This window comes from Pleurodeles waltl, chromosome 4_2, assembly GCF_031143425.1.
Source record: "Pleurodeles waltl isolate 20211129_DDA chromosome 4_2, aPleWal1.hap1.20221129, whole genome shotgun sequence".
In the NCBI taxonomy this organism is placed as follows: Eukaryota; Metazoa; Chordata; class Amphibia; order Caudata; family Salamandridae; genus Pleurodeles; species Pleurodeles waltl.
The window spans coordinates 568,770,796-568,794,891 of NC_090443.1; the positions used below are offsets into that span (position 1 = coordinate 568,770,796).

Sequence of the window (24,096 nt, forward strand, 5' to 3'; positions counted from 1 at the left end):
TTTCAGTAAGTAGCCTCAAATGCAACAAATACAACTGTTGAAAAGGAACACTTGACACTCCCATCATTACCTGCCATGCTTAAACAATAATCCGAGTTCATAGCGCCGAACTTTTATTAGGTCTCGTCTAATGACTGCTTTAGTTGTAACTTTGTGAGAGCTGTTGTCATCACGCAAACCCCCCATCCCCGCAGATCACACAACACATTTGTAGATCGAAAGAAGAGACTTTTGGACAACTCCTTTGAGCCATTGGCTACTGTGGTTCAGCTGGCTTTAAGCATTGGCACACCAGGCTGCTCACCATTTGAAACTGCCCATAGTATTTGGTGGATGTGATCATCCAGAAATTAGTTCTTATGCTTGTTTTCACACATGCAACGTCTGGCTTCCCAATTCGTCCTCTCAAACCACTCCCCTGCTCATCTATTGATTTCCCATGCTCCTCTACCTGCTTGTTCCCGTGCCCCTGTAATGGTTCAAATCCCCCCCTTCTTTTTTTTTTTTTTTTTTTTTTTTTACTACGATCAGTTTTCACCCACCATAACAACAAAATCGCTGTGATGTGGGCATCACGGGCCATGTCCTAGCACACTCTTACCTTCGCACTCAACATTTGTCCTTTCAGTGTCTGCCCCCAAACCCGCCTTACCACCTATCTGCCTAGGGTGTCTGAATTAAAAGTATGACGAAAATACGCCAGCATTTTTTGATTTTTCCATCACAAATTTTCAGCAGAGTTGCTTATTATCCCTCCCACTCCATCCATGTTGCTTCTTATCCCTCCTTCCCCTGTTCCTTTCCCTACCACCCGCCCACACCCTTTGCTCTCCTTCCCACCCTGCACCATTTCGTCTTACTCTCCCACCCGAACAGCCCCATTGCTCCTCTCCCACCTGTTCCCTGTTGCTTCTCCCCCTCCCGCCCACCTTGTCCCCATTGCTTCTCCCACCCGCCCTGTCCCCGTTGCTTCTCCCACCATCCCACCCGCCCTGTCCCCGTTGCTTCTCCCACCCGCCCTGTCCCCGTTGCCTCTCCCACCATCCCACCCGCCCTGTCCCCGTTGCTTCTCCCACCCGCCCTGTCCCCGTTGCTTCTCCCCAACCTCCCTGTCCCCATTGCTTCTACGCCCTGTCCCCGTTGCTTTTCCCCACCCTCCCACCCACCCTGTCCCCGTTGCTTCTCCCCACCCTCCCACCCGCCCTGTCCCTGTTGCTTCTCCCCACCCTCCCACCCGCCCTGTCCCCGTTGCTTCTCCCCACCCTCCCACCCGCCCTGTCCCGTTGCTTCTCCCCACCCTCCCACCTGCCCTGTCCCCGTTGCTTCTCCCCACCCTCCCACCCGGTCCCCGTTGCTTCTCCCCACCCTCCCACCCGGTCCCCGTTGCTTCTCCCCACCCTCCCACCCGGTCCCCGTTGCTTCTCCCCACCCTCCCACCCGGTCCCCGTTGCTTCTCCCCACCCTCCCACCCGGTCCCCGTTGCTTCTCCCCACCCTCCCACCCGGTCCCCGTTGCTTCTCCCCACCCTCCCACCCGGTCCCCGTTGCTTCTCCCCACCCTCCCACCCGGTCCCCGTTGCTTCTCCCCACCCTCCCACCCGGTCCCCGTTGCTTCTCCCCACCCTCCCACCCGGTCCCCGTTGCTTCTCCCCACCCTCCCACCCGCCCTGTCCCCGTTGCTTCTCCCCACCCTCCCACCCGCCCTGTCCCCGTTGCTTCTCCCCACCCTCCCACCCGCCCTGTCCCCGTTGCTTCTCCCCACCCTCCCACCCGGTCCCCGTTGCTTCTCCCCACCCTCCCACCCGGTCCCCGTTGCTTCTCCCCACCCTCCCACCCGGTCCCCGTTGCTTCTCCCCACCCTCCCACCCGGTCCCCGTTGCTTCTCCCCACCCTCCCACCCGGTCCCCGTTGCTTCTCCCCACCCTCCCACCCGCCCTGTCCCTGTTGCTTCTACGCCCGGTCCCCGTTGCTTCTCCCCACCCTCCCACCCGCCCTGTCCCCGTTGCTTCTCCCCACCCTCCCACCCGCCCTGTCCCCGTTGCTTCTCCCCACCCGCCCTGTCCCCGTTGCTTCTCCCCACCCGCCCTGTCCCCGTTGCTTCTCCCCACCCGCCCTGTCCCCGTTGCTTCTCCCCACCCGCCATGTCCCCGTTGCTTCTCCCCACACGCCCACCCGCCCTGTCGCTGTTGCTTCTTCCCACCCGCCCACCCGCCCTGTCGCTTCTTCCCACCCGCCCTGTCGCTTCTTCCCACCCGCCCTGTCCCCGTAGCTTCTCCCCACCCTCCCTGTCCCCGTAGCTTCTCCCCACCCTCCCACCCGCCCTGTCCCCGTAGCTTCTCCCCACCCTCCCACCCGCCCTGTCCCCGTAGCTTCTCCCCACCCTCCCACCCGCCCTGTCCCCGTAGCTTCTCCCCACCCGCCCTGTCCCCGTAGCTTCTCCCCACCCTCCCACCTGCCCTGTCCCCGTAGCTTCTCCCCACCCTCCCACCCGCCCTGTCCCCGTAGCTTCTCCCCACCCTCCCACCCGCCCTGTCCCCGTAGCTTCTCCCCACCCTCCCACCCGCCCTGTCCCCGTAGCTTCTCCCCCTCCCACCCACCCTGTCCCCGTAGCTTCTCCCCCTCCCACCCGTAGCTTCTCCCCCTCCCACCCACCCTGTCCCCGTAGCTTCTCCCCCTCCCACCCACCCTACCCTGTCCCCGTAGCTTCTGTCCCCCACCCGCCCCGTCGCTTCAGCGTCCCAACCGCCCAGCTCCCTATTCCTTCTTCCCCCCCCCCACCCACCCAGCTCCCCGTTGCGAAATGCCCTGTCCCTGTGGCTTCTCTACCTTCCCGCCCGCCCCATTGCTTCTCCACCTTCCCGCCCATCCCTGTTCCTTCTCCCACCCGCCCATCCCTGTTCCTTCTCCCACCCGCCCATCCCTGTGCCATCTCCCACCCGCCCATCCCTGTGCCATCTCCCACCCGCCCATCCCTGTGCCATCTCCCACCCGCCCATCCCTGTGCCTTCTCCCACCCGCCCATCCCTGTGCCTTCTCCCACCTCCCACCCATCCCTGTGCCTTCTCCCACCCACCCATCCCTGTGCCTCCTCCCACCCATCCCTGTGCCTTCTCCCACCCGCCCATCCCTGTGCCTTCTCCCACCTGCCCACCCGCCCATCCCTGTGCCTTCTCCCACCTGCCCGTCCCTGTTCCTTCTCCCCCCTACCACCTGCCCATCCCTGTTCCTTCTCCACCCTCCCACCTGCCCATCCCTGTTCCCTCTCCATCCACCCATCCCTGTTCTTCCCCCCCCCCCCCCCCCCCCCCCCCACCCGCCCAGGACCCTGTTCCTTCTCTCCCCCCCCTCCCACCCGCCCAGGTCCCTGTTCCTTCTTCACCCCCCTCCCACCCATCCAGGTCCCTGTTCCTTCTTCCCCCTCCCACCCGCCCAGGTCCCTGTTCCTTCTTCCGCTTCTGAACCGCTCAGGTACCTGTTCCTTCTGGGGTCCTGGTTCCTTCTCCCACCCGCCTGGGTACCTGTCCTTTGCGCCTCACTCACTTGCACATTTGTGTTCCTTCTCCTCCCACCCACTTAAGTCCCTCTTCCTTCTCCCCCCACCCACCCGCCCAGGTCCCTGTTCCTTTGTTCCCCCCCCCCCCCCTCCCACCCGCCCAGGTCCCTGTTCCTTCTTTCCGCCTCCCACCCGCCCAGGTCCCTGTTCCTTCTTTCCACCTCCCACCCGCCCAGGTCCGTGTTCCTTCTTCCCCTTCTGAACCGCTCAGGTACCTGTTCCTTCTGGGGTCCTGGTTCCTTCTCCCACCCGCCCTGGTCCCTGTTCCTCTTCCCCCTTCTCACCCACTCAGGTCCCTGTTCCTTCTCCCTCCCACCCGCCCAGGTCCGTGTTCCTTCTTCCCCTTCTGAACCGCTCAGGTACCTGTCCTTCTGGGGTCCTGGTTCCTTCTCCCACCCGCCTGGGTACCTGTCCTTTGCGCCTCACTCACTTGCACATTCGTGTTCCTTCTCCTCCCACCCACCTAAGACCCTCTTCCTGTTCCCTCCCCCACCTGCCTGGGTCCCTCTTCCTTCCCACCCAATCAGGTCGCTCTTCCTTCTACAACTCACCCGGGTCTCTGTTCCATTTCCAACCTACCCAGTCCCCGTTCCTTTTTTCCCACCTGCCTGGTCCTGGTTCACCAGCTCCATGTACTCCTCCCCAGGGGTACTTGTACCTCCTCCCCACCCACCCACCCGGTACTTGTACCTCCTCCCCACCCACCCACCCTCCTGGTACCTGTACCTCCTCCCCCACACCCACCCTCCTGGTACCTGTATCTCTTCCCACACCCTCCTAGTCCACGTACCACACCCCCTAACCCATTCGGTCCCTGTACCCCCCTCAACCCACCCAGTCCCTTTACCTCCCTCAACCCACCCATTCCCTTTACCTCCCCCAACCCACCCAGTCCCTTTACCTTCTCCTCTCCCTACAACCCACCCGGTCCCTGTACCTCTTTGCCTCCTCTCGGTCCCTGCTCCTCCCCCATCCCCAGTCCCTGTTCCTTTCGTCTTTCCCAACCATCCGATCCTTGTTCTTCCCCCTCCCACCCATTCAGTTGAGTGCTTTGCATGACATCCAGCCTCTTAGATGGTTAATTGCATCACTGCCAATACGTTTGCCTGCAAGCAAACTTCTGTTTCTTTTTGTGTGCTTCTTCACGCTCATGGCGTGGCGCTTTAATTCTGTTTGTTTTATTTTGTAAATTTTAAAGCCTGGACGAGCATACACCATGTGCCCCGTCTCTGGCATGCTGTATACATTTCTCAAGCAATTTCATCATAAACCCCCTAAACTTATTTTGATTTCTGCTGCAAAAATGTAAATAACAGTTGAAGTACTATTGCCAGAGAGCCAGTGCGTGCTGCACTTCAGTCCACACACGGATATGAACAAATAAGCTAATAAATAGTTAGTTGAAGGATAAGAACCTTCATTTCTCTCCCAAATTATTAATATTCAGACCAGGTTCAAAACTACCAAGGCAAGTTATCATTCTTAATAACTCCCTTTTCCTGCAGTAGCTTTGTTTCTCCATGTGTCAGGTTTTCCTTTTGCACATTGATGCCCGCTGACCACTTAGAGGGTTACGCAATGATCAGCGCAATATATTGCTGATCATTGGTCGCCACAGCTTGAAAATGTGTTGCCGGAATCACACAAAAGTTGTAAATCTACACCTGCACGGTCACACCCTTGCATCTATGACTATCTAGAATTCACAAAGGTCTCCAGAAACTGATGAGAAACTGCCAACAGTTGTATCTTCCAAGTGTAAAAATGTCAATCAAAAATCAATTAGCGGTAGTCAGGGGTTACATCTGTTACTCCTGGCTTTTCCCTTGGTAGCCTGGGCACAACCCTTGCTAATCTTTTTTTCAGGTGTCTTTCAAGGAAGCAGTAGGAAAGAAAACCTCAGCTCTTAAAACCCCTCATGCTTTACTTAGTTTTGGCTAATTGCCCTTAACCCAACTTCCCAGCAACAATTGGGAGGACTGCAAGATGTTAAGAGATGGATAAGGGGTCACCACTATGATGACACTGAGGAGAGGTCAGAGTGTTTGAATCACTTCTGTCACCTATGAATCCTAACGTGGCCTTTTACCCCTGGTCCAAGAGCCACACCTATGAAGGGTACGGTACGATCTCTCAACCTTAGGGTGGTATTCTCCCCAACTTTCTAACCTCGTTTTTGCTGCTATAAGGACTCTGCGCACTTTACCACTGCTAACCAATTGCGTAAATGCTTGTGCTCTTTCCTCTAACATGGGAATATTGGCATATCCCCATTTGGAATAGTAATGCAGCGCTGGTTGTGCCACCCACTTAAGGTCTTTAAACGTGCCACGGGCCTGCCATTGGAAAGCCTGTGTGTGCTGTTTCAACCTGCCTAAAAACCTTTCACCAGGCCCAAACCTACTTTTTTTTAGGTCGAGTGTAGCAGCACGCAAGCGCTGCTTTTCCGACGTGTTATCTATTTGGCCTTTGAATCACGCCCACCTCACACCCATCACTATCGCGTGTGTTCATGGACATGCCCTTCAAAAATCCTTTATCATTGGTAAATGCTTTGTTGGTCCCTCCTTGGGGCGGTTTGGTTACAGCCTTGGACATCGACCCTATTACATGCCTAATTGCACTTTTGCCGATAAGTTTGACTGCGAGTGACTTCTTTTTCCTTTTGTGTGTCTCCTTCATGCTCATGCCGTGGTGCTTGATATCGGCTTGCTTATGTGACACTCTTTTACTTTTTATTTTCAATTTATGTGGCAAGTAAAGTCCGGTTAGGAGTTTGCAACGCTAATAGCTCTAACTTCAGCAAATGCGAGACCCATTGCATTGCAAATGCTTGTTTCTCCCACAACGTCGTTTCTTCCCCACCTCCCAACAGACCAAAGGGAAAAAAAAACGTTATTAAGCGTTTGGAGAATTCTCTAGCCCCCTCATCTTCCCCTCCCTCCTTTCTCTAGCTCCTCCCCCCTACCCCAGTCTCTAGCACCACCTGATTGCCAATAGCTCATAGGGGAGACCTAATGACGGCCAATGCTTGTTAAACATATTTTTGATGTGTTGGAAATCTGTTTCAGCGATATGGGCTGCATCCACTTCTTTCTTTGTTTCTTGAGGGATGTAAGTAAATACACAGAAGACCATTCATTTTAAAAGTGTTCTACTGTGTGAAAAAAGCAGATTAATGGATCCCCAAGTAATCGACACAATTGGAGTAAAGGTGTGCAAAAACCTTGTTGTTTGAAAATGAGTGAGCTGAGAATTTAATGTTCCATTCTCTGCGCCATCCCTAAACTACTGTAATGCTCTTCTTTTCTCGGAGTTCAGTCTTTACACAGTATTTCTTGCTCTTCCTCTGCTTCTCCTCAGGGGTAACTTTAAAGCACCAGAAAGTACCTCTGCTTTGCTGGAGGTATCGTTTGTCGGATCAAGACAGGAACAAGACTCGTTGTTGGTCCACTCTGCCTAATTTACTGCTCTCACTTCGTTTGTTGCCAGTTTGAACGTCGGTGTTGCCCTGTGTAATGGTGGCGCTAAGGCATGGCCCTGTGAAGCAATGGTAGTCTCATGTTAAGGGTAGAAATGGGGGTGGACTAGTCTCAGTTGAAAAAAAATCCTGCTGCTAAGGAGCTTTCAGTCAATGTACTTAAATCATGTGTTTAAAACAGATAGCAGAACATTTTGATAGGACGAAAGGGGTGGGGTGATGACAGAAGACCGGCAGTAAGAAGCAACACTGGGGCTTGTCCCTGTAAAGTGTCGGCTAATTTAGTACTTTACTTATTTTCAGTGAAAAGTAGGTTTTACTAGAGTCTCGAAGTGTGTATGTGGAAGGCTATGCTATTCTTTTGCTAGACACGCAATTTACTAACGGCTTGTAGTCGGCACTGTTATGTTTGATATTGACCAGGACATTAGCACAAGATCATTTTTTCCAAAGGAAAGCAAGTTTAGGAAATGAAGTGAAACATAGCTATTTTATTGTTGCAGACGTTGCTAATTAACATTGTATCTTTTTTTTAAACTTGCTTCAGGCTCTATGGCGGGGATATACCCAGAGAAGAACGTTCTTGAACTGTAAGGCATCAGCCATGACAATCCAGATGCATTTCCGGGCACACCGTGCTCGAACAGTTCAGCGACAGAAGTACACGCAGATGAAAGACGCCGCCATTCTAATACAGGTGTGTTTTGTTAACCTTCGTATGCTGTTGTTTTTTTTCTTTTTTTTTTAATAGAGTTTTAATCGTTACAAACATTTGCAAGTGCTGAAGCATTGTGAATAGTAATCTGTGTCTAAAAGAAGGTTATACAAGGATCTTTGTAAGGAAAGGTTATTAAATTGAAACAGTGATTTCTAAACTTTTTAATGCCGCCCTTCCCTCAGTGAAAAAAGAATCATCGGGCCCCCCTCCAAATGTTTTACAAATCTGTTTAATTGGAAATGTTTAAATACGTATAGACTTAATTAAACATTGCAGTTAAGTTCTGATACTGTTTTAAAAATGCAATCAAATACATGATGCTAAACATACTATTCTGGTCAGGTATCCTCAGTGTGATTAGAAAAAGTGGGGTTTGCAATGGTTAAGTGCTGAAAATCATTTCATTGTTGTTCTCAATGCCTTTCCGAGGGCGTCTGTTTGGCAGTGGCTCACACCCTGTCCAAGTAGGGATCCTCCTAATCAGAGTAAGGGGATTACCCAACTAAGATAACCCCCTGCCTACCTCCAGCTTGGCACAAGCAGTCCGGTTTATCTCAGAGGCAATGTGTAAAGCAGTTGTACATAACACACACAGTAACATAACACAGTGAAAACACAACAAATGGACACCACACGTGTAGATAATAAACAATCTTTATCTAAACTAACCAAGACCAGAAAGAAAAAAATCCAACACGCAGAGCCCACAAATATGACTTCTTTAAAGGTTTAAGCGATTCTGTCCATAGAACTTTATGGATACGGGGATGTTAAACAGAGTACCTGTGGGTGAGTCAAAATCCAAGGCAGAAATAGCTGCAAAGTAAGAAAGCTTTGAAAAGTACAGTGATGCATCAGTTTCTGAGTCCGCAAGGAGGTGATTTCAGTTCTGCTGCATGCAGGAGGAGTGTTGCGTCAAATCAGGACTAAGTGGATTCAATGCGTCTTGTTTCGAGGCAGTTCTTTTCAAGGGCACTGCGTTGGAAATTTGAACGTCCAGGTGTGATGCATGGACATCTAGACACACTGAAGGTCGATGCACCAGTGGTAAACAGGAGCTGCGTTGATTTTTCTCAGTCGCGTTGATTTTGTTCACCTGCACAGCAGGGCCTGCATCGGAGTCAGCATGGGGGTCTCGGGCATCCGAGACATGGGCACAGAACTCGGGCGGCGGCGGTTCTTTGTGGCGCTCACAGGCGCTGCATCAATTTGGTCTGCAGCACAGCAGTGATATGGGGAAATTTCTCCTGCATGGTGGTGTTGCATCGGAAACACAGGTGGTGGCGTAGCAATGCTTTGATATTGTAGATCTTTGCAGCAGGGACAACCACCAAGGGCCCAGGACTGGAATGGGCACCGCTTAGCAGGCTAGAACTCCCAACAGTGGAGTTCAGGTGTGATGCAGGTAAGGTCTTTTCTGGCCCTGAGACTTCCAACTGGAGGCAAGCACACACAAGCCCTTGGAGAACCTTCACAAGCAGGATACACAGCAAAGTCCAGTCTTTGACCTCTCCAAAGCAGAAGCAGCAACTGCAGGCCAACTCAACAAAGCCACACACAGCGAAAAGGCAGTATTCCTAATTTCAGCTCTTCAGCTCTTCTCCTTTGCAGAGTTTCCCTCTTCATCCAGAAGTGTTCCAAAGTCTGATTTTAGGTCCAATACTTATACCCCTTTTGGCCTTTAAGTTGGCACACTTCAAAGGAAAGTCTTTGTTGTTCACCAGATCCTGCCTTGCCTTGCCCTGGCCTGGACTGGCTCCAGACACACTCCATGGGGGTTGGAGGCAGCATTGTGAGTGGATAGGCACAGCCCTACTCTGGTGTCAGTGACAACTCCTCCCACCACTCTAGCTCAAGAAGACCCATCAGCCTGTTGATGTGCCAGCAGGATTTGCAGGGCACACCTCCGCTCCCTTTGGGTGACTGTCTATTGTGTATGCACAGCTAGCCCCGGCCAGTCTAAACCAGACGTTGATTACAGACACAAGCAGAGACCTAACAGGGTGAAGCAAAAAATCCCCACTTTTTGAAAGTGGCATTTTCAAACACAATTTAAAAAGCACTTTCACTGAAAGATGGATCTTTGAGTTCTGTGCTCGGAGACCCCAACCTTTATGTCTGTATCCCTTCCTAATTGAAAGCTACACTTGTATGGTGTTACAAGGCAGCCCCATTGATAACCTCTGGGAGAGATAGGCCTTGCATAGTGATAGGCCTTGCATAGTGAGACACAAGTTTAGCAGCGTTTCACTATTAAGGCATGTAAAACACACCAATACATGTCCTGTCTTTCGCATTCACTGCACCCTGCTCATGGGGCTACCTTAGGGATGTCCTATGTGTACTAAAAAGTGAAGGTTTTGGGCCTGGCAAGTGAGTGCACTTGCCAGTTCGATATGCAGTTTAACTGCACTCACAGACACTGAGGAGGCAGGTCTGAGCCATGTTTGCAGGGCTACTCTTGTGAGTGGCACAATCAGTGCTGCAGGCCCACTAGTAGCATTTGATTTACCAGCCCTGGGCACACACAGTGCACTTTACCAGTGATTTACCAGTACATTAAATATGCCACTCATGATAACCAATCATAACCACAGTTTACACAGGGAGCACTTGCACTTTAGCACTGATTAGCGGTGGTAAAGTGCCCAGAGTGCCAAAATCGCCAACAAACATTCAAAAATACAGGAGATAGAATCAAAAAGACAGGGGAAACCATGCCAAGGATGCCAGCTCTAATACTTTTTCAGAAGACTCCCCTCTTATTGCCCCAAGTTACCATGTACAAATTTCATTCAACTGTTTTCCTGTGAGAAGGCGAAACCTTATTGCTAAATGTGCAATAGAGAAAAGGCACCACAGAGAAGTCAGTATCGAGATGCTAGTCAAAATAATTTGTGGTAGATGTGAGTAGTGCTTTAATTTATTGTCCATTAGATACGTTGCCTCTGGTGAGTTTTACATTTTGCCTTTTTTTTTCCAAAGGCACTACTATTTAATCCTCTCTTGTCCAGATATTGGACTGAGGGACAATGGTTTCAATGCACCTCAAACGTCCTAGGGTACATGTTTTGCTACTTTAACTACCAGCTCGTATTGAAGGAAACCCTCGTCGGAATAGCAGTTGGAACACTATTTGCAGTACAGCTTTTCATAGCTTAGCAGTTTTCAAAGGAGTTAAATTAATTTGATTACCTGTTCACCTCTTGCACCTTTTACAACAGCCCACCTCAGGCTGAGGACTGTTCAATTGGAGCGTCTCTCCAAGTAATTTCACACCCACATGCTGGTGTGAAGCAATCCACTTGACGTGGCACGTCTCCTGTTACTCACATACTTGGCAGTTTATTGGGCTAATGGTTGGGGGGTGAGGGGTGAGCCCTTCTCAAGCAAGAATCTGTCTCTTTCAGGGTGAAACGTGAAGTAATAAAATAAGCCTGCACTTAATCCTCTGGTAGTCTGGCACAAACCAGTCAGGCTTAATTTAGAGGCAGTATATAAAGTACTTATGAAGTATAGAAAGAACAATGAAGTGAAACCACAATATAACACAATGAAAAAATATAGAGTACATTTTAAGATATTATTCAACACTAAAACAAAAATCCAATCGGTAGAACCAGAGACATGCAGTTTTAAAGAATTAGGTAAAAATAGTGCCTAGAAGCACAAAGCACCAACTGTGATTATCTGATTGCGTCAGACCGGTACAAAGTCACAAGTTCAATCAGACCACGATGCAGCGTGGGCCTGATACAGGGACCAGGTTAGGCCCACTTAGTATTGTACTTTATGTCCTGGCTGCGGGCTTGGCACCCCTCAGCGGCAATTTAGAGGAGCAATGAGGGTCCTGCATTGGGATATACTGCACTGCATCAGTTCCAGTGAGGAACTGTGTGGGCTGGGAGGCAAGGTCTTCATTGAGTTACTGCACGCTGCATCTGTTACAATGAGCTGCGATGCGAGATCCTGCGTCTAGTTGTGTCTAGCTATGTCGGTTACAGTGAGGAGCTGCAAGTGCTGCATCGGGTTGCATCAGCTCTAATAGGAACCGCAGTTGGGCTGGCAGAGCAACTTAATACCCATTCCCTAGGGTCTAGGACTAGGTGATACCACCTGGGTATTAGGACTCCCAGCATACAGAGTCCAGGTGCAGGGTTAAAGGGTGTTTGAGCCCATGGAGTCACTTGCTTACCCATTCTCACTTGAGTCTGATTAAACGTATGTGCATGTCTTTGTTATGCTAACAGTAAACAGTTTCCTTTCTCTCTTCCAATACTTGCCTTACCAATCTCCTGATCTTTGCCTAATGGGGATACTTTTGTTTGTAGTGTAGATTGTCTGGTAAGCGAGATGAAAGTCACAGTTGTCTGTACTTGTGAATGAGAACTCAAAGGCTCAGAAGAACCTGTGAAGTCATAACAAGAAAGCCGTAGAAGACTGGGACTTCCAGTCATGGCGGCAAGACAACATCAGATTACACTCATTGATCTCAGCCATGTTGTTCTTCAGCGCTAGGTTCTGATGAATTTCAGTTAAGCAGCTGCACAGGTTACTCCACATGCGTTCTACAGATACTACATACAGGCTGCAAAGTACAGATCTGGTGCATAGTTCATGCAAACCAAGCTAAAGAATAATTTTATTAGACCCCTGCTTGTTCATACATCTGTTTGCTCATTAAAATGATCGTTACCGGAATCTGTTTCTGTGATTCCGGTAGAAGGCTGGAATGAAACCAAGAATAAGTGCAATTATTTTCTGTTGTGATTGTTCTACACTGAGTGCCTCAGTTTGAGTGACCGGGGCAGTCCTGTTGGAACTGGTATGATACTGACCCTATTGGAATTCACCCAGATATTAGCTTATGAGAATGGTCAAAATGTCCAGCGGAAACACAGAAAGGCAAGACTGAAGTATGCAATTAGCAGGCATGTTAGTATTTTCAAAAGCAAAGGCTGTTAGATCTTGAACCTACATTTTAGAGATGCGTTGTTGAGGTAGTTAAGGTATCCCTGCTTACAGAGTTACCTTGTCATCCCGCTGATACCATGGGACTGCTGAATATCCCGATCTAGGGCTCAGCTCAGAATCCATGTTTACTGCATTACTTGCTTCAGTAATGCTAGCAGAATACCAACTCATGGGAGAGTAATTCCATAATTGTCTAACAAAATTTCTCATGATTGGTTTAAATCCTTTCCTTTGCTGTCAGTAAGGACCCAGACTGATCATGAGGTTCAGCAGGATCATAGAACACCCTACGAGAACAATTTGGATATGAAATGAGCATTACGTGGCTTGTTTAAAAAAAAAAAAAAAATCCAATACTGAGCAAAGGACGAAACTCGTTAGCTGGGTCTTTTGAGATGTATTCATCGCGCAACTTTGATGGAATCACGAGATTAATACAGAAAGAAGCTGCACAACTCCATAGTGTGATTGTCATCTTATTTGACACATGGCGCTTGATACAGACCCCCTGAGCATTACTAGTAAGAATTTAGAATGACATTTTGAGAGCAAATTTTCTTTGGTGATTCTGCAATTGCTCTCCCATGAGCTAGTATTGTATCGAGCAGGGATTTGCTGGCAGTCTCTCTCCGAGTGGGCAAACCTGGGACAATAAGGAACAGAAACCGGTGCAGTGTACTTAAATCACAGCTGTCTGGATTCTTATTAATGATAACACACTGAAATTGATCTGGGTGCCTTTTAATAATTCCTGTTAAAAAATACCCATATCACTGTTTTATTCCAACAGCCTTGGATGGATAAAAACATTGCATGCTCTTTGCCCTAGAGACCTTCGACCCTGTAATTGCACTGGTTTGTTTAGAGTGCTCTACCCAATTAACTATCTTACCCTCCATTAAATAAGCTTTATTTTGGCCACGTTCAATAGTACAAAAATTGGGGGGGTGCAATTTTTGTCATTACACATTTGCAAAACAAAGTTTCATGCTATTGTGTGGCTTTCAGCCATGCAATAAAGGCCTTTTTAGATCTTGCTGTAGGGCAGCTGCATTTCTGTGTTTGCCATTATGTTACTAGTATCTAAAACAATGTATACATATTAGAAATAGTAGGGAGAGTGGATTTTGACTGAACCCTTTTTCAAGGTTAGCCATTGGTTGGATAGTCTGTCCTTCTAGTCCATTAGATTTTGTGGAAAGTTGAATTTCCCACCTTACTCTTCCTATTCCCGTTAGGTTTTTCTGATGTAGCTCTCGCTCCTTAGTCTCCCATGTTGGTTGTTTATTTTCCCCTTCATTCACACTCCCTGCTCTCACTCCCAGTCCTCACTCCAGATCACCACCCATTTGCTCTCATTTCAATCCGGTTTGTCAGGTTTCTTCCCACTCCTCACCATTCTTTCTCATCATCGACTTTTCACTGCCTCAGCCTGTCCACGCCCCCAAAAAAAATCATTTATTACTCCTAATTGTCCTTGCTTACCTGTTGATCCGAAATATTGTCGCCCTTCCTTCCTTGGTCATCTGCCATCTTTATCATTGGTACCCCTTACCTGTCACCCTGTAGCAGTGTACCTCGTCTCTAGCTAGCCGTGAACATTGTTCTTTGTGAGCAGTGAATACAAGTAAAAACCATTAGAATTGGGAAAGTAAATATGCAAATTAATCTGTTGAAGGCATCCCGTTTCTACAGTGTACAAAATGAAAGCACAGTCGAGATTATGTACCCGTTAGAACCAGCTTACTTTCAACCAAAAGACATTCAGAGGGAGCTGATCTGCTCATAATTATCTAGTATCCCGAGTTTGGAAGTGCAGGGATGAAGCCTATGGGATCACTGGTAACGGCTTCAAGTGTTGCAGGTTGCACCGGAAACGTGCAATTGCAATTTTAAGGGCATACCTTATCTTTTTTTAAGCAAGACCTATTGGTTTTGCCCGTGGTCACAGTCCAATAGTCTAACCTGCTAGTAAACCATGTATCTTGCATTAACAACATTCTTTACTGACGCATTAAATTGTCATATTGTATATCTTTTTTTATTCTTTAGGCGATGTATCGACGATTTCAAGCTAGACAGATAATTTGCAAAACGAGAGCGGCACAAACAATTCAAACCTGTTACAGGGGTTACAAAGCACGTAAAGAATATAGAGTTATGCTTTTCTCTATTCAAGTGATTCAGAATTATCTTCAAACAAAACTTCAGAGGACAAGGTAAATCATCCTTATTCTCCAAATATATTCATAACATATTGCAGAGCCCATTTCCTAGCAAATAAACATTCGATGGTAGTTATTTGGCTTGAATTATGATTGATGTCTTTCATGCTTTCTCGATTGTTAAGGTATTGTCAGCAAACTTTTTTTCAGACTTCGTTTGTTTACTAAGGTTTCCACTCAAGAACATACAATTATGATCTGATAAATGTAGACAATATACTGTTACGTTATGAGTATTCGTATAGCGCACCTATCACCCGAGCAGTTTCCAGGTGCTGAAATAGATGAGAAGGCTGATCAGGCTCCTAGCTGGATTGCCAGGTCTTCAGTTTTTTGCGGAACACGAGTAGTGGTGGTAAGGTCCTGATATGGTTGTTCCAGGATGTGGTGTAATCCAGTGTAATCCCCCACAAAATGAACTGTATCCCTAGTCGATGAAATCGTCAGTTTCATTTGTAAGTGAGGTGAGAATGCAGACGTTAGTTAACTATATGTGCAACAGTAGAATCGAGGGAATATTTTCAATGCTGCACAAAATGAAGAGATGATCTGTGGTATTTTCTGATGTAAAAGGCTGGCTGGGTGACACATTGCGCAGGAGGTAGGTCACAAAGGCGCGTGGCTATGATTTATTTTAAGAGGGTTCTGTTTCAGTATCATTTATGCTGCATGAGTCTGTATTGCATTTGCTACGGATTAGATGTGTAGGAGTACACCCCTTTATGTTTGAATTCTGATTTTATTTACACCCGTTATTATTTTGTTTCATGTCATATTCTTTGCCTGGAGCCACAAAAGCAGTTAAGGGTTGTGGTACCTTTTCTGAAAGAATTTACTTTAGTACATGTAATGGTCCGGTCAGGTATGGAATGTTGAACTCGAAACAGTTTCGTGTTAGAGGTTGTGCTGCTTTTCGGTTTATGCAAGAAATTCCAACATATTTGGTCATCTGTTAAATTCTGAGAGTGCAGGAAGAACTGCTTGAGTCGTGTTGTCTGTTTCTTTATTCAACTGATCCTTCCGTTGGATGTGTGTTCGTGTTTTGGTGGGGAGAAAGCTGCCGTGGTGCTTTTCTGTTGCCTATGTTTTGAGGTCTTATGATTGTAGGCAATAAGTGTTAAATATATTTGGGTTTGTTATTGTCTTTGCTGCAAGTGGACATGATAGAGGACAAGAAGAGTGTAATGTACTTGTCTCCAATATGATATTTTGTCGTCACATGTATCCTTTATTTGTGGTCCCCATTTCAGGGGAGAGATTTGCTGTGAAATTCTTATTTTAATCTGTCAGTAGGGGGAGTTGGAGACTGACCAGGGAAGCAGATCCATCTTAGTGGGGCTTCTTTGTTGTGTACACATACATCTGATAGAGACTTCTAGCTGCAGCTTCCTTACCTTAGAATTCCCTGGCGTCAGCTTCGAATCCGGAGTTTTTTGTGAGCGCGTGTGGCGTCGGACGGCATCGTTCGGATCCGCGTGCGTCGTTGGAGTCTTCTATGACGTCACGGTTGTCTATATAGGCGCCGTCTCGGCGCGCGTACGTCAGTTCTTTTCCTTCCGCGCCGGTTAAGCGCAGTTTTGGACAGAGCTACTCTGCTTCGACGGTTTGTCGACGCTTTTTTGACTGTTTGGAATCATGTCTTTGAGAAAGATAGGATTCAAGCCGTGTGGTGCGTGTCCTCGCACCATGTCGGTGACGGATCCGCACCGAGCTTGTCTTTGGTGCTTGGACAAGGACCACGATTCCACCTCGTGCTCTGATTGTCGGGCCATGGCGCCGAAGGCCTTGAGGGAGAGATCCCTTAAGCTTCTTGCGGCCCGACATTCGTCTTCGGTCGGCGCGACTCCGTGGAGGTCACGGTCCCGCAGTAGGAGGAGGTCGCGGCACCGCTCCCGGAGCCCCAAGTCCTCTTCCTCGCACTCGAGTTCATCGGAAGGTAAGAGGCACAAGAAGAAGAAGAAGTCCAAGCGGACTTCGTCTTCCCCACGCCCATTGACCAACGAGGCATCTAGGGAATGTCGACGTTCCGAGCGCGGTTCTGCGGAGCCGTCGCCAGGGTCGACTCCGCGTCTTCCCCCCTTTCCGGGGACCGGATCGACCCCCGCTCAAATTAAAGAATTTTACGAGGCCATGCGTCTCGTTTTTGAGCGGGCTGAACCCTCGGTTGGGTCTTCGGGGTCAGCAGGGGCCCCTTCGGATTCGACGCCGGCGGCTTCGGCCTCGGCGCCGTTGGGGACCTCAGGATCCGATAACTGATCTGGACCGGCGCCGGTTTCACACAGTCGACCTCCTCCGGGTCCGATTTCGACTATTCCTTCACCAGCGCCCACCGGTGGCAGCCCCATCCTTATTCCGGATGAGCCAGAGCGACGACGTCGACTCAGACTTCGACGGAGCCGATTCGGCCCAGATCATTGTCTGAGCATTATTTGGAACAGCCAGACGCAGGAGAGGAATGGGAGGGGTCTGAGGACCCTTTAGAATCAGGATTGCAACAGGACTGGTATGTGGATCTAGGGGAGGCCAGTGGACTGGACACACCTCCAGATAATGGTATGCTCTCTCCTCCTAATGTGGCTATGGAGGAGGGGGCTTCTTTCGCTATGGTGGTGCGTAGGGCAGCTGAGGTCTTGGACCTAGATCTGCCTACGGTGCCAGTCAGGACAAATATCCTGACAGAAGTGCTTCAGCCGGGGGTGTCCACATCGGAACCGTTGTTGCCCTTCAATGAGGCTCTTACAGATGTCCTTCTGGGTACGTGGTCCAAACCAGCACAGGGGCTCCTGTGAATAGGACGGTCGGCCGCCGCCATAGACCCGCTCCCAGCGACCCTAGTTTCCTAACACAACACCCCACTCCTGAGAGCTTGGTTGTCCAAGCCTCTACTTCACGTGGTGCCTTCCCTTCCGCTCCCCCGGATAGGGAATCCAAGAGGCTGGATCAACTTGGGAAGAAGATGTTTTCTTCCTCCAGCCTGGCATTGAGGTCTGTAAACACCTCTTGCCTATTGGGCCGTTATTCCCATACTTTATGGGATACGGTGGCGCAAGTGCTGCCCAAGGTCCCGGAGGGCGTGCGGGACACTCTCACCCAGGCTGTAAAGGATTGGAGAGATGCAGCCAAGTTTACAATCCGGTGTGGTTTGGATACGACCGACTCGCTGGGCAGAGCGATTTCATCGTCAGTGGCCCTTCGTCGCCACGCCTGGCTACGTTCCACTGGTTTTTCAGGGATGTCCAGTCCAGCTTGATGGACATACCCTTTGATGGCTCTCGTCTTTTTGGCGAAAAGGCAGACTCTGCGCTTGAGAGGTTCAAGGATTCTCGAGCCACGGCCAGATCCTTGGGCCTTTCAACGCCGGCACGACAGCAGTCTGTTTTTCGCCCCTTCCGAGGCTTCAGGAGGGGTGTGGTGCCACGCCAGCCACAATTTAGCCACCGTCCTCAGGCTTCACAGCATCCCGGAAGAGGACGTTGTTGTGGTACCATCAGACCCAGAGGGTCTGGCCAGAGGTCGACCGCCACACAGCCCCCCTCCACTGCGCCCAAGCCCTCCTCCACTGCGCCCAAGCCCTCCTAGTGTGGTTCTGCGGGATCACGTCCGACCAGTTGAGGGAGGATTCGTTTTCATCTCCCTCACTGGCTTTCCATCACCACGGACAGGTGGGTCCTGCAGATCATACGGAAGGGCTACTCCCTTCCCTTCCAGTCTTTCCCTCCTTCTATCCCTCCGACAAAGGAATGGCTGATGGAGGACCATTTAGCTTTGCTCCGCGAGGAAGTTTCGGCTCTTTTGGCCAAGGGAGCCATAGAAAGAGTCCCGATATCAGAAGTAGACAGTGGTGGTTATTCCCGCTACTTTCTGATTCCCAAAAAGAAAAAAGGCCTTCGCCCTATTTTGGACTTAAGGGACGTCAATCTCTTCCTCAAGAAGGAGAAATTCAAGATGCTCACTCTTGCTCAGGTTTTGTCTGCCCTTGACCAAGGAGACTGGATGGTAGCGTTGGACTTGCAGGATGCGTATTTCCATATTCCTATCCTGCCAAGCCACAGACGTTACCTGCGGTTCAAGGTGGGCCACGAGCACTTTCAGTTTACCGTGCTTCCTTTCGGTCTCACCAGTGCCCCTCGGGTGTTCACAAAGGTGATGGCGGTGGTGGCAGCTCATGTGCGCAGGTCAGGGATTTCAGTCTTCCCCTACTTGGACGATTGGCTGTTGAAGGCTCCTACGCCCCAGGCTCTAGTCACCCACCTCCAGACGACGGCGGACCTCCTGCATTCGCTGGGGTTCACTATAAATGTGCCGAAGTCACACCTGACTCCCTCTCAGAAGCTCTTTCATCGGAGCTGTTCTGGACACAGTGCAGTATCGGGCTTATCCTCCCGATCAGCGGGTTCAGGATATTCAGGTTATGATTCCGATGTTTCGGCCTCTATCCTGGATCTCGGTGAGACAGACTTTGAGGCTGCTGGGACTCATGGCTTCCTGCATCCTGTTGGTCAAGCATGCCAGATGGCGCATTAGGGCTCTGCAGTGGGACCTGAAGTTCCAATGGGCACAGCATCAGGGAAATCTTACCAACGTAGTTCAGATCTCGGAGAGGACTGCGGAAGATCTGCAGTGGTGGCTAGTGAACTGCGAGTGGGTCAAGGGCAGACCCCTCTCCCTTCCCCAACCAGATCTAACGGTAGTGACAGATGCGTCACTTCTGGGATGGGGCGGCCATCTGGGGGAGGTGGAGATCAGAGGTCACTGGTCTCCGGCGGAATACGGGCTCCACATCTACTTGTTGGAGCTTCGGGCGATCCGGCTAGCATTAAAAGCATTTCTTCCTGTTGTGAAAGAGAAGGTGGTGCAGGTGTTCACGGACAACACTACCGCAATGTGGTACTGCAACAAGCAGGGCGGTGTGGGGTCGTGGACCCTTTGTAAAGAGGCTTTACGTCTCTGGACATGGCTGGAACAGCAGGGCATGACCCTGGTGGTTCAACACCTGGCAGGTTCTCTGAACGCCAGAGCAGACGAACTCAGCCAAAAATGCTTAGAGGATCACGAATGGTGTCTCCATCCGGAGGTGGCGCAAGCACTCTTTCAGCAGTGGGGAGAGCCTTGGTTAGATCTGTTCGCCTCCGCAGAGAACGCACAATGTCAGCAGTTTTGCACGTTGGAGTTTCCAAGGGGGCTATCGCTAGACGACGCTTTTCGTCGCGAGTGGAATTCAGGCCTCCTGTACGCCTTTCCGCCTATACCACTTCTGCCCAGAGTTCTCAAGAAAATCAAGAACGACCGGGCTCAAGTAATCCTTGTGGCTCCGGATTGGGCATGGAGAGTTTGGTATCCAGAGCTTCTCAAAATGAGCATCGGTCCTCCAATCAGGCTGCCTCTTCGGGAGGATCTTCTGTTGCAGCAGCAGGGGAAGGTTCTCCACCCGAACCGGTCAACTCTGCGCCTTCATGCGTGGAGATTGAGCGGCGACAGTTGATGGTTTATGACCTCCCTCCCGAGGTCTGTGATGTCATTCTGGCAGCCAGGCGTCCCTCTACTAAGTCGATCTACGCCTGCCGTTGGAAAAGTTTTTTGTTTCTTATTGTTCAGAGAGGTCTATTGATCCTCTTTCTTCTTCTCTGTCTAACATCCTTTTGTTTATTTTGTCTCTCGCCCAGCAGGGTTCCTCCTTGGGTACTCTTAAGGGCTATCTTGCAGCCTTATCGGCTTTTCTTCAGTTGCCTGATCAACCATCTCTGTTTAAATCACCTATAGTACAGAGGTTTTTGAAAGGGCTTGTTCATCTGTTCCCGCCTGTGCCTTTCGTTATGCCCCAGTGGGATCTTAATTTGGTTCTTACCTTCCTTATGTGTGCTTCTTTAGAGCACTTGCACAACTGTCCTCTCCGGCTGCTCACTATTAAGACAGCCTTTTTGGTGGCAATTACATCTGCCAGGAGAGTGAGTGAGCTGCAGGCTTTATCTTCTAAACCTCCTTATCTCATGATATATCCTGACAAGGTGGTGTTAAGAACTCGTGCCTCTTTCCTCCCCAAGGTGGTGACCCCTTTCCATCTGGGTCAAAATATCACCCTGCCCACCTTCTTTGCACCACCGCATCCCTCTAAGGAAGAGGAGCGTCTCCATCGACTGGACCCAAAAAGAGCGTTGTCGTTCTACCTTGCCCGCACTAAAGAGTTCTGGGTGGACGACCAACTCTTTGTGGGGTACGTTGGTGTAAAGAAGGGTCGGGCAGTACAGAAGCGATCCATTTCGCGCTGGGTCGTTCTCTGTATAAAAATATGCTATGCTTTGGCGAAGAAGCAGCCTCCTGAGGGCTTGAGAGCTCATTCCACTAGAGGGAAAGCTGCTACCACTGCGTTGGCACGTGGTGTACCGGGGGTGGATATATGTCAAGCCGCAACGTGGGCTTCTTTACACACGTTTGCGAAGCACTACTGCCTGGATAGCCAGGTGAGGAGAGAGGGGCATTTTGCCCGTTCTGTCTTGCAGGACTTCCTTATATAAAAAAAAAAATCTCCTTCAGACCCACCGCCATGGGTTATAGCTTGGGTATCTCTTCTGAGGTAAGGAAGCTTCAGCTAGAAGTCTCTATCAGATGAACAAGTTACTTACCTTCGGTAACAAAGTATCTGGTAGAGACTCTATCTAGCTGCAGATTCCTTACACCCGCCCAAGCCTCCCCGCTCTGGGGAAATTTTTTCTCATGTATATATATATTTCATTTTGGGCAACTTTTTGCCTTTCTTTCAGGCATGAAAGTGTTTTTCTCCAAACAGTCAAAGAGGTTAAAAGTGTATTAATCGGTTCTTCCATGACTCTGTGCTTCTGGCGCGTGAAGTTGTGGAAAAGAACTGACGTACGCGCGCCGAGGCGGCGTCTATATAGACAACCGTGACGTCATAGACGATGCACGCGGAGCTGGTCGACGCACACGGATCCGAACGACGCCGTCCGGCGCGCACGCAGGGTACTGCTCACAAAAAACTCCGGATTCGAAGCTGACGCCAGGGAATTCTAAGGTAAGGAATCTGCAGCTAGATAGAGTCTCTACCAGATACTTCGTTACCGAAGGTAAGTAACTTCTTCATCTGATAGACTTCTAGCTGCAGCTTCCTTCCCTTAGAATTCCCTGGCATCAGCTTCGATCCAATGTGGGTGAGCAGTACCCTGCGCGTGCGCCGTCGGAACCGTTGTTGCCCTTCAATGAAGCTCTTACAGACGTCCTTCTGGGTACGTGGTCCAAACCCAGCACAGGGGCTCCTGTGAATAGGACGGTCGGCCGCTGCCGCCATAGACCCGCTCCCAGCGACCCTAGTTTCCTAACACAACACCCCACTCCTGAGAGCTTTGTTGTCCAAGCCTCTACTTCACGTGGTGCCTTCACTTCCGCTCCCCCGGATAGGGAATCCAAGAGGCTGGATCAGCTTGGGAAGAAGATGTTTTCTTCCTCCAGCCTGGCATTGAGGTCTGTAAACACCTCTTGCCTATTGGGCCGTTATTCCCATACTTTATGGGATACGATGGCACAAGTGCTGCCCCAGGTCCCGGAGGGCGTGCAGGACACTCTCACCCAGGCTGTAAAGGATGGGAGAGATGCAGCCAAGTTTACAATCCGGTGTGGTTTGGATGCGACCGACTCGCTGGGCAGAGCGATTTCATCGTCAGTGGCCCTTCGTCGCCACGCCTGGCTACGTTCCACTGGTTTTTCAGGGGATGTCCAGTCCAGCTTGATGGACATACCCTTTGATGGCTCTCGTCTTTTTGGCGAAAAGGCAGACTCTGCGCTTGAGAGGTTCAAGGATTCTCGTGCCACGGCCAGATCCTTGGGCCTTTCAACGCCGGCACGACAGCAGTCTGTTTTTCGCCCCTTCCGAGGCTTCGGGAGGGGTGTGGTGCCACTCCAGCCACAATTTAGCCAACGTCCTCAGGCTTCACAGCATCTCAGAAGAGGACGTGGTCGTGGTACCATCAGACCCAGAGGGTCTGGCCAGAGGTCGACCGCCACACAGCCCCCCTCCACTGCGCCCAAGCCCTCCTAGTGTGGTTCTGCGGGATCACGTCCGTCCAGTTGGAGGGAGGATTCGTTTTCATCTCCCTCACTGGCTTTCCATCACCACGGACAGGTGGGTCCTGCAGATCATACGGAAGGGCTACTCCCTTCCCTTCCAGTCTTTCCCTCCTTCTATCCCTCCGACCGAAGGTAAGTAACTTGTTCTTCTTGCCGATGCGAACACCACGTTCTCAGTTGCTTTGCTTACATGCTTCCCTCTCCTTCATCCTTTAGCTTGTCAGTTGTTTCCCCCTTTTAGCTTCCCCTGCCACCTTCTTCCCCTTGCTGTGCGGCAGCGTTTCATTGTTACCTCCCCAACCCACTTCACCTTTGCTCCTCCCTGTTACGTTTTTTGTAATTTCATATTTTCTTTTTAGGAGGGCCTGGCAGCTGAAATACTTTCTGTAAAACATAAATAACTAAAATAAACTGTTTGGTGCATTTCCTTGTAAATTTAATGCTCAAAGACTGTGATCATCTTAGTATGATAACATTTTAAACAAGCATTTTCAATGCACGGGTCTCGCATTTGCTCGAGGTAGTGCTATTAGTGTTGTAAGCCCCTAACTGGACTTTTCTTGCCACACAAATTAAAAGAAATAAAAAAAAACGCAGTGCGATCACACTATGTAAAATGCAGCGCGATCGTGCTGAATTGAAAACGGAAAAAACGAGCGTGACCGCACTATGTACACCCCAGTGCGATCGCGCTGCATAGAAAATAAACCAATAAAGTAGTCCAGAAACCATGCTGAAAGCATAGAGCCTCGTATGTTTTCAGTAGTGTACTGGTGCTGTGTAGGTTGGCCAAACACTAGAAAAGGCATGACGTATGCATGCCTTTCACAAATGAAAGCAAGCAGATTTTAAAAGGCAAGCCCACGAACCAATGAAAGTGACTGACGTGACATGGGTGTGGTTGGAAGCCCAAAGAGAGATTAGTGGGGACGGAGCGCTTTGCTCTCACCCCTAAAAATGGTCTCCACAGAATGACACTTGACAATAGGGTAGCATTTTGACCCCTTCATTCAGATGCATGGTAACGCAAGAGTTAACATGTGTAATTGCACTTTTTCTTGTATTTTTCC

The 24,096-nt window shown here is 49.8% G+C and overlaps 1 protein-coding gene across 1 annotated transcript in view; it reads left to right on the forward strand.

The window, feature by feature from the left end:
• The window catches only part of ASPM (assembly factor for spindle microtubules), a 269,329-nt gene that overhangs the window by 142,546 nt on the left and 102,687 nt on the right, over nt 1-24,096 (forward strand). The window contains exons 20-21 of the mRNA XM_069232128.1: nt 7,581-7,730; nt 14,778-14,944. Coding sequence (XP_069088229.1) covers nt 7,581-7,730; nt 14,778-14,944 — 317 coding nt within the window. The remainder of the gene's footprint in view (nt 1-7,580; nt 7,731-14,777; nt 14,945-24,096) is intronic.